The sequence below is a fragment of the Vigna umbellata genome, chromosome 1, assembly GCF_029865625.1.
Source record: "Vigna umbellata cultivar VRB3 chromosome 1, Vumbellata_1.0, whole genome shotgun sequence".
Classification (NCBI taxonomy): Eukaryota; Viridiplantae; Streptophyta; class Magnoliopsida; order Fabales; family Fabaceae; genus Vigna; species Vigna umbellata.
In genome coordinates this window covers 103,059,072-103,078,140 of record NC_142165.1, presented here as the reverse complement: position 1 = coordinate 103,078,140, position 19,069 = coordinate 103,059,072, and the positions used below count along the sequence as shown (strand labels likewise).

The window sequence follows — 19,069 nt, the reverse complement described above, 5'->3', positions numbered from 1 at the left end:
TTTGTGCTGTTCAGGCGTATGCAAATATAGTTTCTCTAGTCACATTTTGCTATTGTGGGAAGAACTCGGTGCCACCATCATAAATATACATTGACCAATCATATATTCACCAACATTGGTGAATGATCTTAATCATCACGCTCAATTACATCTAGGACTATGAATAAATATGGATAATGGAATCACGAGTGAATGAAAAATAAACAGTTACATGACGACATCATTATAGATAAGGAAAGCTGAAAAAGGTTGCTTCTGCATATGATAATCATATCAAGATAGCTGTCTTACTAAATTTTACCCTCCATGACCTTCACGCTCTATACATAGCAATAAGGTATGGTTGGATTTTCGTTTTCTTTCGTTTTTATGTGCAATTTTGTTTTCTTTTGATTCATACCATATATATGTGCATATGCATAAACCTTTCTGTAACAAAGCAAAGATTTGTTAACAGACAATTTCGTCGTATCAGTGTCATCAATGAAGCCTTAACAACAACAAAAACATCAACGAGCGTTATGTGATTTGATGCCCATACAAGCTAAGACCAGCTAGCCGCATAGGACCATATTAATCACCTTAACTTGCCTTTGTTGTTATCACTAAATATAGATACTAGTTACTTCTCTTGTAAAGTTTTGCTTCTTTCATACCAATTCTTAGAATGGCAAACTAAAAAACTGACTCTCTATCTCTCAAGTAAAGTTCAACGACTGAAATCATTATATATATATATATATTCTTTATACATAAGGCAAACAGAGGCAGCCAAAATTAATCCAATGATGCAGTGTGGCACGTATATTTGAAGGTAAAAGTGGAGCCCATGAAATAATTTGATCATATCCTGTAAATACGGAGAAAAGGGCAATATGTAACGTCATGGTTTTGAATTGAAGGTGAATTTCCTTGATTTCGTAAGTTGTAAAGGGGGAAAATGTGAGTGAATTTCTTGGAGTCGGGTATAATTGTTAATTTCAAGATTGGGTTTCTTTTTTATTTTTTTTTAAAGAGGCACCATCACTTTGAATTAGCATTTTACTTTCCCTAAATCCTATTTTTAGAGCAAAACAGTTACCAGAATATGGCAACAGCATTCATTTGTCGACTATATAAAGCATTTTGTTTTATGCGTGCTTGTTCGTTTTCTTATTGTGGAACCTATTTTAGTACTACACGGAATCCAGTTTTCGCTATCTTTTTTGCTTGATATTCGTATTGGTTTAAATTTCGATTTCGTAGAGTTATTGAAGTTATTGCGCCAGTGTAAACAACGGGAGAAGTTTAAAGTGGGTTTAATTTTGTTACGCTTTCAATAGTTAGGCGTATAAGTTTTAGAAATAATTAACGGGAGCATGATTTAGACCTTGAAGATTATTGGTGAAGGAGTATCAAGGTCTACCCTATAAAAGGTATGGTGTGCTACACTATGCAATTGGAGGACGCATTTTCCATGTAAAAAAAGTTTTAGGAGTTCAAGTCAAACAACAATGGAAGCGTTGTCATCATCTTTTTATCTATTTTCTTTTCGAGGGACTTGCAACAGATATTGCTATCTAATAATATAATTAACCCAAATAAAACGTTAAAAAACATTATCTTTATGCATGGTGTTACTTTAACGAAAGCAAGGCCAGAAATTTTCCCACGTACAGTTGGCAAGTATTATAATTGCTTAAAGGAAAGAATAGGAAACAGTGAACTCAATCTCACCTATTCGGCATTATTGTACAAAGATTCCTCTATTTTTCTTTTTGTTTTGGTCGAAAAACTACAAGAATTAAAGGATTATGTCTCTATTTTATATTTCTCTCCACACTTTACCATTAACTTTTTTAAGGGAATATATAAGAGGCCTTTGTGGTTTCCCTTTATCAATATCCCTTATAAATACACAAACACCATTAATATTACCGCAGAGTAATTTCTTTTATTGAAAAATGATTGTTTGAGGTAAAAGGAGTAAATATTTAGTAAGATTGTTTGGACGAGAGTGAATTAATAACTCTTCGTTATTTGGTGTGTGACCATTCTTACAAACCAGATATTCCTGTACAATTGTCTCTTTAATAGTGCCATTAAATTCATTTCTTCTGTCGGTGTATAAAGTCCCCATATACATGATTAAATGTTTCGTGCCCCAATCAAATTATATTTAACCACCAGTTTAGTCCATACATAATCAAATGCACGCCTCTCTGTATAATCTAATATATAGCAGAAATTATTTATAGTTTCATTTTAAATAAACTAAAATTATATTATGGGATGAAAATGCGAAGGGGTAAAAGAAAATCATTGCAAAAGGCATTATTATCTGCACTGCTATCTATAGATAGGAAAAGGCTAAAATGTATACATATCTAATTTTTAGGTAAAAAAAAGGAAGCGAACAAAATTAATGATTGAGTGATACACATTTATATTTATATTTAATATATATTATAAATAATAAATAAAAAAGTTAGAAAAAATAGTGAGATAAATATGAAAAATTTATATCTATCATTGTATAATTTCTCAAAACAATAAAGGAAAACAGTACCGTACAACTAAATGTGAAAAAATAATAAGAGAAAAAGAAAAGAGTGGTGTACTATAATATCACTTGATATACCTTGCAAGTACCAATACCAACTATTGTGTTTAGTGTTTATCGTGATTTTTGTAGACACAGCATCGACATGCATTAAACCCACACTACCGTCACCCTTACCCCACTGCTTCAATTCAATGCCGGGAAAGAATATCAATCAATAAAAGGACCCCAATAAAAAGGTTATTCCACACCTCACGACAACAAAAAAAGTCTATATAATTAATAAGAAATTAGTATAAAAATTTATAAAACTGAAGTTGTGAATTCTAGAACGTAATAAAACCGATCCTAGTTATGAAAAATGTTTTGAAACAACAAAACCATCATTCTATAGACCATAGAATAATAGTGCAAGAGTTCAAAACAGCTGCGGATTGAGCATTTCCAGGGACCGTTTTAATCCTTAACTTCTGAATGATGCATGTCGCGAAAAGAATAACCCAAAATGAAGACTAATAAATGAAAGAAACTAAAGTTAAAGTTAGTTCCTCGAGGAACAGTGCCGCCACTGCATTTCACAACTTCTTCTCGCCGCATCAGACACGTCACACTTTCCTTCTTCACAATACAGGAAGAAGACATTTTCCACCTCTTCACGTCTTACAATCAATCAAATAACAAAAACAAAACATCTGTTAAACTCTCTCAAATTCTCTCTGCCCCGTCCTTTTTTTTTTTGGTTTTGTCCCCTTCTGTTTTGTTCCAGAGGCTAACAAGCGATCACAATTCACAGATATAATAATCTCAGTGGGAGAAAACGAAATCCAAAAACAGAATTTGTGAAACAGCAAGAGAATCCATTCTAGTTCCACCTCAAAGAATTTACATTCCCGAAATAATGTACAGAGGAGAAAAAGAAAAGGAGAAGAGAACCGGAATCCCTATGTCGCCATTCACTGCCAATTGTTGAACATGCAACCTAACTACCCAGAGAGGCACCCAAAATTCAGAGGTGTCAAGAGCTTTGCTTTTAGCACGAAAGCAATCCCGGCTACTAAACAAAAACGCCCCAAGTTGTCCACACGTTTGACTCGATCAAGGGTTCTGATCCGACGAGGTTTCGGTGGTCCCGCTCTCTGTACTTCCCTCTTTGACGGACTGTGACACTTCCAGCGATTTTCGGGTCTCTTCGCAGGTGCAGGTGCTTGTGTTGTCGCCGAAGGAAGAGGACCTGCTAGTGCCGCAGCTTGAAGAAGAAGAGACGCTCGGAGTGGCCAAGAATGTCGGTTTCTCTTGGCCGGCCATGATCACCAGGATCTTCTCCTCGTACGGTCTCTGAGGTTTCTGGTCTTGCTCCGCTTTTCCCTCGCCAGCTTCCAGGTCCCGTTCTGTTTCCCCGTTCCCTTCAAGGTACCCGGAGAGCTTCCAGTAGGAGCATGCAAGGATCAACAGAGCGAAGGCTATGAGACCCAGCATCGCCGCTAGCCCCCCAAATAGGTAGGGAACAGGAGAATGCCACGGCGAGTGCGGTTGCTGCGGAGAAACCGGGGCTCTGTCACCAACGTTCATGGGTTCTCTGTATGCAGCCATGTTTGCAGAAAACAGAGTAGAGTGAGAAGAAGAAGAAGAATTGCGGGAAGGAAAAGAGAAGAAAGATTGGGTTGAGAGGTGGATGGTGGGATGGAAAGTATTTATAGAGAGGCGAGAAAGGGTTTTGATTGCAGATAGAGAGAGAGAGATAGAGGTGATTAGTGTCGTCATTTTTTGGTGAGTAGGAAGGAGCGGTGGGGCCCACGGGGGGTGTGGGGTCACGTGTTCTGAGTTTCCCTCTTTTATTTATTTTATATTATTTTAGGGTTGTAGAGGATAGAATTATGATTTATTTATGATCGCAAGGAATGCGCACTCTGGATGAACTGGTCATGTCAATTTCAATTTGTGCAGAGGAGAGGAATATGATCCCCTTCCATGTTTCGCAACAAACAAACACGCAAATAAAGGAAAATAATAATGAAAGCAATTTCAATTCCCCTCTGCATATTCATATTATTCTATCGTTACAAATAAAGTAGCTGAAAAAGCTGCAAGATCAACAGTGTTTTTAATTCTTTTAAGTGCGTCTATCGGTTGCCGATAAGATCGAGGGATACACCCACAATTTTCCCCTTCTCTTCCACAACTCTAAATAACCTACATATGCTTGCATCATTCACGATATTGCTTATTGGAATATGCTCAACTTTATTTATAATCTTTACATATCAAAATAAAGCAAAATGCCTCCTATTAGGCGCTCCATCTTACTTTAGTTTAAGTCGAATATCGGATTTGTCATTCGAACCGGACATGCAGATTCCGATTCCCTAACCTTCTCATTAGTTCTTTCACAATTAAGAATTTAACGTCCAAGAATAATAATAATAATAATAATAATAATAATATCAAAAAGGGATTCCATCATTTCCCATACTTAATTTATTGTTTTATTTTTTATTTTAATTGAACTATTTAAATGGGATGCCAAGGGTGGGTACGATACCCAAGGACTTGTATAATTTATGCATGATATAATGTTATTTTCTGAAAATATTATGTAATGCAACATAGGACCATCTGACATCATACGGATTAAGATCGGTAAGGTTACTGTGTATGGCACCTGATGAGTTTGAGACAAATCATATGTGCTCGACTCTACCGTACTCTGATCAGTAATTCTGTTTAAGCCGTTGGATTATAGAATAAGAAAGAAGATAGATACTGTAGTTCTCTCAAATTATTACGTACTAACCAATCAATGGTTTGGATTGGGCCGTTTATTGGTTTTACAAGAAAAGTGGTGCAGAGGATCTGATGGAGTGTGAGCATATGGCATTTCTGAAATAAAAAATGAAGTGGGTGGAAAGAAGGTGGAAACGGTTTCATTTTTTCAAAAAGCTGCTGACTTACAAACAAAAACAAATAAAGGAAAAGGTCCTCTCATCAATACTCCAATATCGTTATTTAATATTTCTTAAAACAATTTAATCATGCTTACAGATTCATCAATGTCTTTAACCTTTAAAAGATTGTTTTTTATAAATTTAAGGGAGAGAGAATGAATAGATTTGAAAGTAAAATTTGTATTTTTTTTTATAAAATTTGAAGGTGAAAATAAGTGAATTTAGAAATGAAAAATTATAAAAGTTTGTAAATGATATGATAAAAATAAAAGACACATAAATGTCCTATTAAAATCACTTCTTAAATTTATATATTTTTATTTTATTCCTTCTAATTATATATTCTTAAATTTATATATGTTCTTAAAAATATTTACAATTTTTCTTTTCCTTCTAATTATTTCAATTGTATTTAAGAAAAATGTGTATTACTTTTTCTATTTGAAGAATTAGAAAATTTGCATCTAATTTCTACTATTTTTTAAGATTTTTATCTCCCGAAATATTTACAAAATTTGAGTGTTTTTAAAAAATTATTTATTTGTATTTTCTCTCTATCATCACCTCAATTCTTTGAAATAATTACTGCAATATTATATATAATTTCCTATTTTATTAGCATAATATATATATATATATATATATATATATATATATATATATATATATATATATATATATATATATATATATATATATAATAAGCTTACGGAAACCACCAAATCCAACTGGTTTGATAAAAAAAACGTACCAGTTTTTGTTAGACTTGATGGACCAATAGACTAGGTCGCATCTAAAATACGCAACTACAAAAAATTGAATTAACCCATTTTTAACTTTTTAATTCGTTAAAGTGGATTAAATCGAACTGACATATTTAACAAAACTCTGATAAATTCTAAAACTATAATTATTTAAATTGAACTTTATTTTTCTTTCTAATATTAACTGTATTTTTAAATCATAATGTTATCATAAATATATTCATTTGGGAACCTTAATAAAAGTATTTATATTAAGTAAACTAAAAAGAAATTGATTTAGTGCAATTCTGAAATGCTCATTATATGCTTACTTCAAGAATGTATCAAAATTAAAACTCAATGTACAAAACAAAAATAATGTGACTTTCTAATTGTTTATTCTGTCCCATATAAAATCATATATATTAGTGATGTTAAATTCTTATTAAGAGACATTGGATCAAATATAAACATTCATAAAGTAATCACATTTATAGCAAAATACTTGAATTCAGAAGTTTATATGTTGTTTACATAAAATATCAATGTGATCGAAACATTACATCATATTAGACTTTAGAGTTTTTAAAATTAGATGTGAACCGAGCTTGAGATTTGTCGATGAATGAGATAAGTAACACATAAACATCACTCATATTCGTTGCGAATCTAAGGGCAGATTTATATTGTTTTAGTTTTTAGTATTTATGAACTAAATAATTTTTTAGATCACGAGAGACGTGTTTTGCATTACATAAATTATTTTGATACAAGAATCATGGAGCACTAAATACTCGATACATTATAAAATGTAACGCATCATTCTCTTTTTATTTTTTATTTATTTTTAAAAGTATATATTCGACCGAGGGGAGTGGTATTACATCAGATTGTAGAATTATTATTTTTAATATGGACTACACTTAAGGTTAGCTGTCTATTTCAATAAATATCTAGTCATATCAACTTATCGTGCATTTGGATATATGTTGTAAATCTAAAATAATCACGTAAAATTAGCGAGTAATGTGGAAGTTAAACATTAAAAGAATTGGTGGTTCAATATTTGAATTAACAGGCGATCCATTATTGAATTAATTAATGAATACTTGTTGTAGACGAATGGATGGTGATCACATAATGAGGTCGTTGGTTATTTTGTATAAGGTGTTATGGTTTAGCAATAATTAGTTGTAAATTAAAATACTAAAATATAATAGAATTAGATGGAATGAAAATAATGCAAAAAGTAATGAGCGTGATGGTGAAAGGTCGTTGAGAAGGAGTGCCAGACGCCCTAAAATGGTTGGAGAAATGGGGCTCTTGATTTAGAAGGAAATGGTGAGAAGAAAAAACAGAAGAATATTTAATTTCTCTCTATCCGGTTTCTCTACTGTATATGATTTGCCTGCCACACATTTTGCATTAGGTTTCCCATTCGTTACGCACACCTTTAAACTAATGTTTCCCTTCTCATTTGTGGATCGTGTATACCTAGTTTCCACCATTTTCAAACCGATACTTGCTATTTTAATCATCATCTACCCATTATTTTCCAAAACCTAGTGCCTAAAGGATATCTCATAAACAAAAGAGAATAACTGTTGCAAATCCGGAGAATACAAATTTCAAACCTTATCATTTGTCTTAACAGCAAAGGCAGGTAAAAAAAAAAACAAAGAAAAGATATTATCGAGACCATGTTCCAAGTTTGGGTCCCATTTCGTGAATCGTCAGCTTCCACCACCCAACGTACACGCCAAGGACAACATCCACAACAGGGATACTACCACATCCTTTTCACACACTTCCTCTCTTGTATATTATTTTATGCATAACTTACATTATTTCAGTTTAATCTTCACTTACTCACCTTCCACTACCATTATTCTAGCTAAACTCATAACCAATAACATACCAACAAGCCAAACAAACAAATTCCCTCCCAATGTTTCGTCTATAAATCCAAACCAAATCCCACTAATTACATTTTTTAAATCATCATCCACTGAACTACACGTATATCACTTTCCTTCAACGCTTCCTCTTGTCTTTCTATACTCTCTTAATTACATTCCAGTTTTCATCTAACATTCTTTACGTATCTTTTCATACTATGTATATCGAGTATAGGGTCGAGTATCTTCACAAAATATGTCTATACACTTTGTTTCAAGTTAGCTTAGGTAATGATGTGTGTCTTAGTCAAAATCCTTATTCATACTCAAACCATTCAGAATATCTATTACAGACACTTTGGAGTTCAAGTCAGTAATTAATCCGATCGGAAGTCAGAATAAAGTCTTAAATTCATAATAAATACAATTATCTATCTTTTTACTTTGACCACTATTTATAATTTTTTGAATGAGTCTAAAATTAGTGAAACCCTAATCACAGCTCAATCCTAACTCATTGTTATCAAGTAACACTTACCATTAATCCTGACGTGGGATGGTGTGTTAGGGATGTTTGTTGTTCAGGAACGTCTATTCAGTTTGGTCGGTCGTCTTTGTCAATGGTCATAATCCAGTCAGTCCATTCGATACAATACATTACAACTTATTTTTTAAATCTGTCACATTAATTGTTATTTCCACGTTTTTCTTATTTAAATTTCCTTGTTTTTTATATATCTTTTTTAATATATACGTACAAAGCTTCTTTTATGATCATTATTATCTATAACGGACCAGTTCTATTCCACGTATATAACGTGTATTAGCAGTCATAATGGTTCATAATTATTCTCATTCTCGGTAAATATAAAATCCACTGTCCTAGCGTTGAAGTTAAAATTCTACCACCACAAAAAGAAATGAAATTTCATCTCACAATCGATTGACTTGGAAACAGTTGGAATGTCTTCCCTTCGCACTTTTGTGATAGTAATAAACACTCTGGATGGATGACATGGATTAAATTTTTTATTTTTTATTATAAAAATAACAATTATCCTCACAGTATAAAGTTAATATTTTATAAGTTAAAAACTTTATTTTACCTCTAAATGAATTTTTATTATCATTTACATTTTATAACAAAAATAAACTAATTATAAATTTTCTACGTTAACTTTTAACCTTTTTCTATCAGTTAACTACTTTTAAATTTATTCAATTAAATTTTTCCTTAACTGAAATTTTAATTACTTATATTCTTAACATTTTTATTTTTCTAAATGTGACCATTGCATTTATAGAGAGAGAGGTTGCGTTGCGATGCAGGTTGTTTATCTCCATTTTAGTATTTTATTTATATATTTTTTAATTACTCAAATAAAATTATTTTTTTCGTTTCATTTATTCACTATGATTTTTTTACATAAATTTACATCAATCAAACCAAATCTCATTTAGAAACGATAGACTTCAAAAGTAAAGGAAAGTAAAACTGAGCGTCAACAATGCCACACTAACCTATCAAGATGGATAAATGAATCATCTATTTTTGAATGTGTATAATCATATTTTCATAGTCAACATTGAATTGAACTTACTCTGACTTGGGTTTCTTTGAAAAATTAGTTAATGTTATTATATTGAATATGAAGTTTTATGGAGCGTTGTGGATTTCAAAATTTCCTTTTATTTCTTTATTCCACATTTTCTGCAAAAAGAAAAAATTAGACTCAGACAAATTAATAAAATAATATTCTTCTGTTTATAAATATATATATATATATATATATATATATATATATATATATATATTTACACTAAATATATATTTACATTATATTTAGTGAGTCAACTTATGAGTGATTTATTTAAAAAAAATCACTAAAAATGATAGATTACAAACTGCATCGCAGTAATCTAATTTTTAAAATCACAAGTCCAAATTTAAACGAGTTGATTAAGACATCCCAATCATATATATATATATATATATATATATATATATATATATATATATATATATATATATATTACTAGGGGCTCATGATCGACAGAACGGTAAAGGTGCAAGAGAGTCTCTAAGTTATTTTGGAATTATGGTCGACCGATGATACCTCTCAGGCTTATGAACCGAGCGGACAAACAGTTAACCGGTCGGTAAAAACAGTCGTTAAGATAATCAATAATAATAACTGTCGTTGATGGGGAATTAATGAAAATAATTGTCATTTATTGACAATTAATAGGAATAATGTCATTTACTGGTGACTAATGACTCAGAGGTAATGGTAAGTTCATTATATTTATTTATAAATATTTGTTTGACAAATGGGACAGGTAATTTTAACTCTGATCACTGATCTTTATTACAAGATTATTAAGCAAAGTCACTGACTTGAGCGTCGGAGTGTCTTCTGCAGGCATTCTCCCTTGCGGCTTGGACAAGGAGAAGAGAGAAATGTTTTGGATTAGAGATCTAAATCCTACCGAAACAATATATATATATATATATATATATATATATATATATATATATATATATATATATATATATATATATATATATATATATATGGGGTTTGCTAACGCCCGTATGCCTGTTTTTTTTTTTTAGTTTTGAGAATAAAAATTATTAAAATACCCTTAACCTTAAAACTTAAAATCCATGATATATAAGAGTATTTTTGTCTACTAAAACCCGATACGCATTGCTAAAATGTACCAACTGAACAACAGGCATACGCACGTTAGCAAACCCCTATATATATTATAATTTTTATTTAAGTATTTTTAAGACTTAAAAATATATTTTAAAATTAATAATAATTTAAAAATCGTGAGACTCAGTTATTTTAATATTTAAAAAACAGAACATTTGGTGTTAGTTAAAATTTCAATATTTGGGACATTTTTCGTTTCGAGTAGGATGAAATCGTCGGACACTACTTTGACAATGACTCTCCAACTTGGTTTTTGCTAGACGAAACCAAAGTTAGAACGGACATTGACTTAGTATTGTTAGACACCATTCTATGTCGTTGGGTGTCAGTCATTCAAATTCATCTAGAAGTGTTACAAGGGTTTTGTTGTTGGACACTAGTTTTCCTGCCTGGGCGCTAGGTTCGTGTAGAGACAGCGTTGGGCGCACCTCTCTAATACCACTGGATGTTATTTGTTCGGAAGCTAAAATTAATTGTTTTTATTTAATTGTATGGTACCAAATTGTGATATTTGGATTTTAAAGTGAAACAAGGGTATTAATGGAGGAATTTTAGAAAGGATGTGCCTTGAGGTAAAGACTACTCCATTTTATGTAGTCATCCTGAACTCTACTAATCATTCTTACTCATGTATAAGAGATTGATTAGTTGGTGAGAATGATAGGAGGTTCTATCATAGGATGAGCCCAATGTTTTTATGACCATAATGTGGACTAGTTTTATATGTGTTAGCTTAGATAAACCCATATTTTATCATTACAAGTGCATGAAACTTTATTACTCTGACTCAAGTACACATATATAGGGGTGGGCAAAGTATACTGAACTGCATTGTATTATAAAGATTTGTAGTTAACTATAAAATGGTTCGCCTGAACTGAACCAAAAAACAGTTCGGACAAACTGCACTGAACTAATTTTTAGTTCAGTTAGTTCAGTTATAGTACAGTAAACTGTTACAATATTTCAAATCAGTCCCTTTTTCATCAATCAGTGATTTCAATCAAGGTTGGAAATATGTTACAGGGTTAGCAGTTTTGGCTTCTGACTGTTACAGGGTTGGAAATATGTTACAGGGTTGGAAATATGTTATATTAAACCGCCAATATTGACTACTTACTTTATTTTCTACAATTTGACGTCTGATCCATTGTCATTTTCTCTTTCCAAAGGCTTCTATTGTACAGTGATTTTTATTCTAGAATTTTCATCATCCGCTTTTATCCATAATTAAGCACTACTGCCAGATAGTTTATTAAAGGCCATCATTAAAGGATTACTGTTATATTGAATGTTTGATTATCTAGAAAATAAGACTGACAGTGGATAAACATAACTCAATAAACATCAGCATATAGAATGGCAGCAATTTTCACAGTGAAAATAATTCTATATTGTTATCTCCCTTGGATATCAGTAAGAGTTACATGGTTGTTGGAGTTACAATTATTTTCTTGAGAAGAAGACTCTATACTTGATGAACTAGTTGGAGTTACAATTATGGTGGGCAACGCCGCATCAGCTAAGGGAGGGTCACATTTCAGAAATAGTTGGAAATGAGAGAGGGATAGAAAAGCACATTACAGTTCTCCTATAGTTAACTGAACTAAAAATGTGATAAGTTCAGTTTTAAAAACTAAACTATAAAACAGTATATTTAACTTTTTAGTAAAAATGGATTAGTTTTTTTTAGGATTATAAAGTACAGTTAACTATAGTTCAGTACAAATTAGTTTTTTTTGCCCAGCCCTACACATATATGTTTTTATGTGATAATTGAATAACTCATTATATTATACATGTATTTTATTTTAACTAGTTTATATTATTATGTATTTTGTAGTTGTTATGGTCTATTTGTATTCCTACTAATAGTTACCAATTCAATTAGAAAAATTGATTTTATTAAATAACAATTATAATTTAAGTTTTAATATGTTGAAACTCTCAACATGTTAAAAGTATGCTTGTCATGATTTTTATCTTAACAATATTAATATTTTATAAATTATCAACAATATGTTTTTCCTATTATTAATAAGTTTTATATTTCATCCGTTGTCGATCGACACGTGGATAACAAAATGAATTAAACAATCATGCAATAAAGCTTTAGGCCAGCATATATAACATGGCATGAAAAGAAACTTTTTTAATTAATAGATTATTAATGATAATAGTAATTTTAAACAAGTGGCGTGAATATTAATGTTTACGGGGCTCATTAGTTATAGATTGAAATAACAGGAATAAGAGTATAATTAAATTTAAAAGAAAAGTATCCTGGTATAAGAAGTATTAGGTGAAAGTATGAATGGAGGGTTTAAGTGGAAAATGATGGGAGGGCAAAGTTGGTGGCTGTAGTTTGAGAACTTTATCGAAAAGTTTCACTGGAAAGTTGAAAGACGAAAAAATCCGATTGAATTGAATTAGTTGCATCTAAGTAGATAAGGGAGTTTAAGACGTGCAAATGTTCAAATTTGATATGATGAAGGCAAATTGTGTGAATTGGAATGGACTTGTGGACAATCATAGCACGGTATAGAATGGACCTAAAGATGATAAAGGAGTCAAACCTTACTCAAAAAGCTTGAAAGCAGCTTAACAATGCAAATCATAAACATACAAAATTAATATGCTTTACAGCTTTCCATTCCTCTGTTCGGGATAGAGGATCAGATCAAACGACGTCGGTTTCTTTCTAATTAATCACTTTCACCATCTACCCCTAAATCACGCCTCCCAAACTTGTCACTTTTCACTCTTTTTTGGTATCGTTCCATCGCAAATATCATACACTTTTAAGTGCTCTCTTATTTTTGTCATACATCTTTTCTCACACTAGTATATAATAGTAAAAACAAGACTATACATTATTTTCTTTTTCATCTCTATGATGCCCATTTTTTAATTATTCTAAAAACATTGCATCATATATATTTTATAAAACATGTGTATCAAATGTTAAGAACAAACAAATAGATTATTAATTATACACTTGAAAAGAAAACACAAGTCTAATTTACTTTAAAAATTAAAAAAAAAGCTCACTAAGAGTAACTAGGGTAATAAATGGGTTTTGACTATTTGGGTATGTTACAGTTTTTAATCTGCTAATCCGCTTTGGCAATTTCTGCTGGTCAAACTGGTAAGTTGGATATAAGATGAGATGACCTATTTATTTTAATTAAAAATTAAAATAAAAACATTTTATAAAAATATTTTTTCTATGTTATATTATTTAAATATATCCACTTAAATCGTTAACACTTATTAAGTTCAAATGTTATTTTTAATGAAATCATTTAACACATAATTAATAATAATTATATTAATTTCTTCAAATACAGGCATTAATTAATTAAAATTTTTAAAAAAATGTAATTAAACATGCTTTAATATATATATAATAAATTTTAAAAATAAAAATATCAAATATCAAATTAAAAGAAAAGGTTGGTAAGCTTACTCATGAACGTGCTCACTTATACTGTGATGAAACAAGCCAATATTTTGAAACTGTTGTTATATAACGATTCAGCTTAGTTTATCTCATTTTTTAACCGACTAAGAGCAAATCTAATTAAACTACGTTGAGGTTATCAAGAAATCCAATAGAAGAAATAAATAATCAAATTGTGATGCAAAGGGTGAAAAAAAAAAACTGTCTAAGACAAACAGTTCAAGAAATCAAATGAAACTTGACTAAAATAAAAAGACATTAAAAAAAAAAGCCAGACAGAAGGAGAAGATACTCAAAGAAAAGTAATCGAAGCTGCAGTTAAAGCTGATTCGAGAGAGATTATATGTAATAACGGCTACAAAACATGAAACCAACCAATGAATTATCTTACACTACATAATTTAAAGTTGTTACTTTAATTTATGTATTTTTTTTCTTTTATTGCTGAAAGTCCCACATCAACTAGAGATAAGGCCAAATTATAATATATAGGTAGGTGCAAACATCACTTTACAAGCTAATTTTTTAGAAATGAGTTAAGGTTAAAAACCACTTTCTAATATTTTTTTTTTAAAATTGTGTATCTTATATTATAATAAAAGAGAGAGTACAATTGATATATATAGCAACAATATAAAAACAAAATATAAATATATGAACATAAATGCACATATATGAACGAAAGATAAAATAAATTCAATATCCCTTCAAGTTTGCAGCATATATATCCTTAATGTTCAACACCAGTTTGAACTTTATCCCTTATGAGATGACAATCAAATCATAAGGATCAATATTCTGCTTCGGTTGATGATCTAGATATAGTACTTTGCTTCTTGGATTTCCAGCTGATTAAGGATGCACCATAGAACACATTAAAATCAGTCACAAACCTTCTAGTGTCAAGGCAAATAGCCCAATCAGAACCACTAGAAGCCTTGAGAGCATGTTCTGTATTAGAGGAAAAGAATAATTATTGTCCTGGATTGTTCTTGATATATCTCAAGATCCTTATTGTTGTTGCATAGTAATCTTCCAAAGGATTGGAGTACTAACAACAAAACATAAATATGGTCTTATGTTGGTTAGATATAATAACCTGTCAAGAAGTCTTCTATAGGCATGCACATCTGAATAGGGTTTCCCTTCTGTCTTGAAAAATTTTGTGTCTGGCTGTATGAGAGTAGAAACAGGTTGACATCCCAACAATCTTGCATCTTCTAGTAATATGGTATCAAAACCGGTTTTGTGGGGATGAGTTAGGCTTAAGAACCACTTTCTAATATGGTATCAAAGCAATGGTTAGAACCTAGCGAGATCTATATGGCATTCTGTTCCACCCGCTATCGGGCCGCTATCAAACCATCCATTAATTATTCTCTCACGCTCGAGATGTCTATACCTCAGCGTCTCACATTGACTAAAGATAAAACCAAATTATAATATCAAACCTCACCTTACAAGTCCGTTTTATGAGGATGAGTTGGGCTTAAAAACTATTTTCTAATATATATTTTACTTTTATTGTTTCAAGTAATTATTAGAAAACGAAAAATATAATGTCTCAAACAGGAAAATAACTAATCTATTGGTTATTGAAATTTGAATCATTACTTTTATTAATTTTCTTTATCATTCTTGTTCTACTCTTGTGAATTTCCTTTATTGTAATTTATCTTGTTGGAAACCCTTTACTTTCATTCTTTTCTCATTTATTATTCTCCATTTCATCTTTTGATTAATCCATCATTTCATCTTTAAAATACAAAAATATCAAAAATATAATTATCATAAATAAATGCATGTTGATTGAAGTTAATATTAAGTAAGAGTTCAATAATTTAAAAATCTTTATGACTTTGTTCGTTTAATAGTAAAATGGGTTGATTTTCAAGTTGGTTTAATATGCATAAAAACTTAAATACTCTAAATCAAATTTAAAAACATACAAATTTACTAACTCATTAAAAATGAATTTTCATCGAATATATTAGATTAATTAAAAAAATTATAAAAACATCGAATCTGAATCTGGATAAAGAAATTATTAATCAAAATTAAATAAATACTAAGACAAGATGTTTATATAAAACTAAGGCTGGCACAATACAGTAAACAGTACCAAACTATAATTAACTATATTTTTAATAAACTATAAAAATTGAACTACTTAATATAACATTTAAATTGTACCGTTGAGTTTTTAAAAACTGAACTTATATCAATTAATTAATAAGTAAATTGAATTTTGTAATGAAAGATTAAGCATGCTATCAGTTATATCAGCTACATAAATAATTGTTTTCTTGTACTCTATTAGTTGTTATGCATTTTATAAACTTACTGTGTAAGTATTGATTGGTTGTTATGCATTTTATAAATTTCCTGCAAATATCGAAAGGCTATCAACTTAAATAATTGTTTACAATATTAATAATATTAATAAAGATCAAGACACTATAATTTCAATTCGGATTTAAATTATAGGTTAATTTACTTAACAAATTCAGCTGGTGCTTAAATTCAAATGTTAAAAGTTCACTCTGCTTCATATTAATTTTTTTTATAATCTTAATTATTCATCAATTAAGACACTGAATAAATTGGACAAATAAAGTAGATATTCTTCTTCAAATACTATTTATTTTATTATTTTAAATATAAAATAATATCTTGAAATATACCATTTTGTTATTTTAAATATAAAATAATATCTTTAAATATACCATTTTATTATTTTAAATATAAAATAAATAGTATTTTAAATAATATCATCTTCAGTTCCACAATTTAAAGTTTGTAATTATATATTTACCGCGTTTTGAAACTCACAGTAAACTTATGTTTGTATGCAAAGTTTAGTTTAGATGCATATTTTAGTTACCACTTTTTTTTTTAAATCAGCCGTATGTTTATGTTAGAATGGATAGTATAGTTCAGTTATTAATTAATTGATAAAAGTTCAGTTTTTTTAAATTGAACTATAGAACAATACAGTTTGGATATTATATTAACTAGTTCAGTTTCTCTAGTTTATTATAGTACGGTTAACTATAGTTCAACATAATTTAGTTAATTTTTCCCGGTACTAGATAAAACATATCCCAGAAAATTATTAATGTACTATAAAGAAAAGCAAAAATAATTGTTTATTATTTTTTCTTCTTATAAAAAAAATGATGTTTTTCACTGAAACTAATCCAAAGACAATGTATCTCATGAGCTGATTAATTATTTTCTTAACTGGGATTCCTTGAAAATTAATCCCACATATGCAAATTACTGGATTATTTTATGCAAAGTGGGAGCATAACAGCACTCGATGCCTTCATGTCAGTCACATCTCCTTTTTAACCAATTGTTAATGAGTTAGCCCGAAGTGAAGTGTCCAAATCCACAGCTTAAACAAAGGTATTAGGCCATATTTTCAATATTTGTTTTATATGAGCCACACATAATAATAAATAAACAATCCAGAAGGATTTTTAGTGGAAGTGTTATTAAAGTAATTAATCTCTGAGGTAGTTTAGTGCTGTAAACCTAACTGAAAATAAAGGTTCTTGGAGGTAGCAATTGATAAGAGTGGGAAAATGTTGGAATCTATCATCACAAAGCCATCAACAAAAGGATATGTATGAAGTGAAGAGTACTTGTTCCCTTCTCGGAGGAAAAAGCGTTGCGTTTGGCCGTTCCCGTAATCTCCTAATGCCTTTTGTATTAATCTCAATCAAGATATTCCAAGTAAAATTAAACACATACATGATATATTAGTGGTGTACAATGTATATATCAACCAACAAACTACACATACGTGTACGTATGCTCAGAATACGTAAACTTAAATTCTAAAGGCCACCACACAAAAACTGCATACTAATTAATTATTCACGTTTCTTTGGTGTGAGATGCTTTAGAAAATATTTTAGGCTTGAATACGGCAATTCTAATCCGTACACATGCCATATACATAATCCCGTACAATATCGTAAATATTTAGAAATATGGCTTCTCAATAAACTCTCGTGTGTTTTTTTTTTCAATTTCTAATTGCATAATTTTTCTCTGAGTTTATGTTTTAATTTTCTCTTGATTTTTTTTTCGACAATACAATAATTGCATCTAGTATAAATATAATATTATTTGAAATTTTCATATTTAGCTTAAATCTTGGAGAACTTGATAAGAGTGAATAATTTGATATATGAAGTTAATTTCCAATCTTCAAGGATTGTCAATTTCAATAGACCTTCTCATCAAATATAATATATCCACTTATTATCACTTTACTCATCTGGTAAATTGTAAAGTTTATAATCCTTTGAAATATAACAAATAAATATGCATAAGTTTTGTTCTTTTAGGTTTTGGAACTTTTAATAGGAGGCTATGGTGGCTAATAACTTTGAGTACGACGAGAAAAACTGTAATATATCAAAGCTTCCGATCCTAGGAGTTTTGCATTCACATTTCTTTTTTATTGTATTAGCTCTGATAGTAATGGCGACTTCGGCGATGATGGAAACAGTAATTCAGTTATGATTATCTAAAACATCTAAAATTCAGATTCTTTAAAAAGTGGAAAACATCAATAGAAAGTGGAGGTCCAATTAGGAGCTAAAAGCTGAAAGCAGAGACAGAAGGGTAAGGAAGATAATTACAAGTTTTTAAATAGTTATTTAGCAAATGCTAGATGAGTTGACCACGTAGGATCCCTCTTGAATATATTTTTGTTGATTGAAAAAAATTAAATGTGATTTT

The 19,069-nt window shown here is 30.1% G+C and overlaps 1 protein-coding gene across 1 annotated transcript; it reads right to left on the bottom strand.

Moving 5' to 3' along the window:
• Positions 1-3,378: 3,378 nt before the first annotated feature.
• GDU3 (glutamine dumper 3) lies at positions 3,379-4,318 on the bottom strand. Its single transcript, XM_047304205.2, has one exon. The coding sequence runs from the start codon at positions 4,301-4,303 to the stop codon at positions 3,638-3,640; it is 666 nt and encodes a 221-aa protein (XP_047160161.2). The 5' UTR covers positions 4,304-4,318; the 3' UTR covers positions 3,379-3,637.
• Between the last annotated feature and the right edge of the window lie 14,751 nt (positions 4,319-19,069).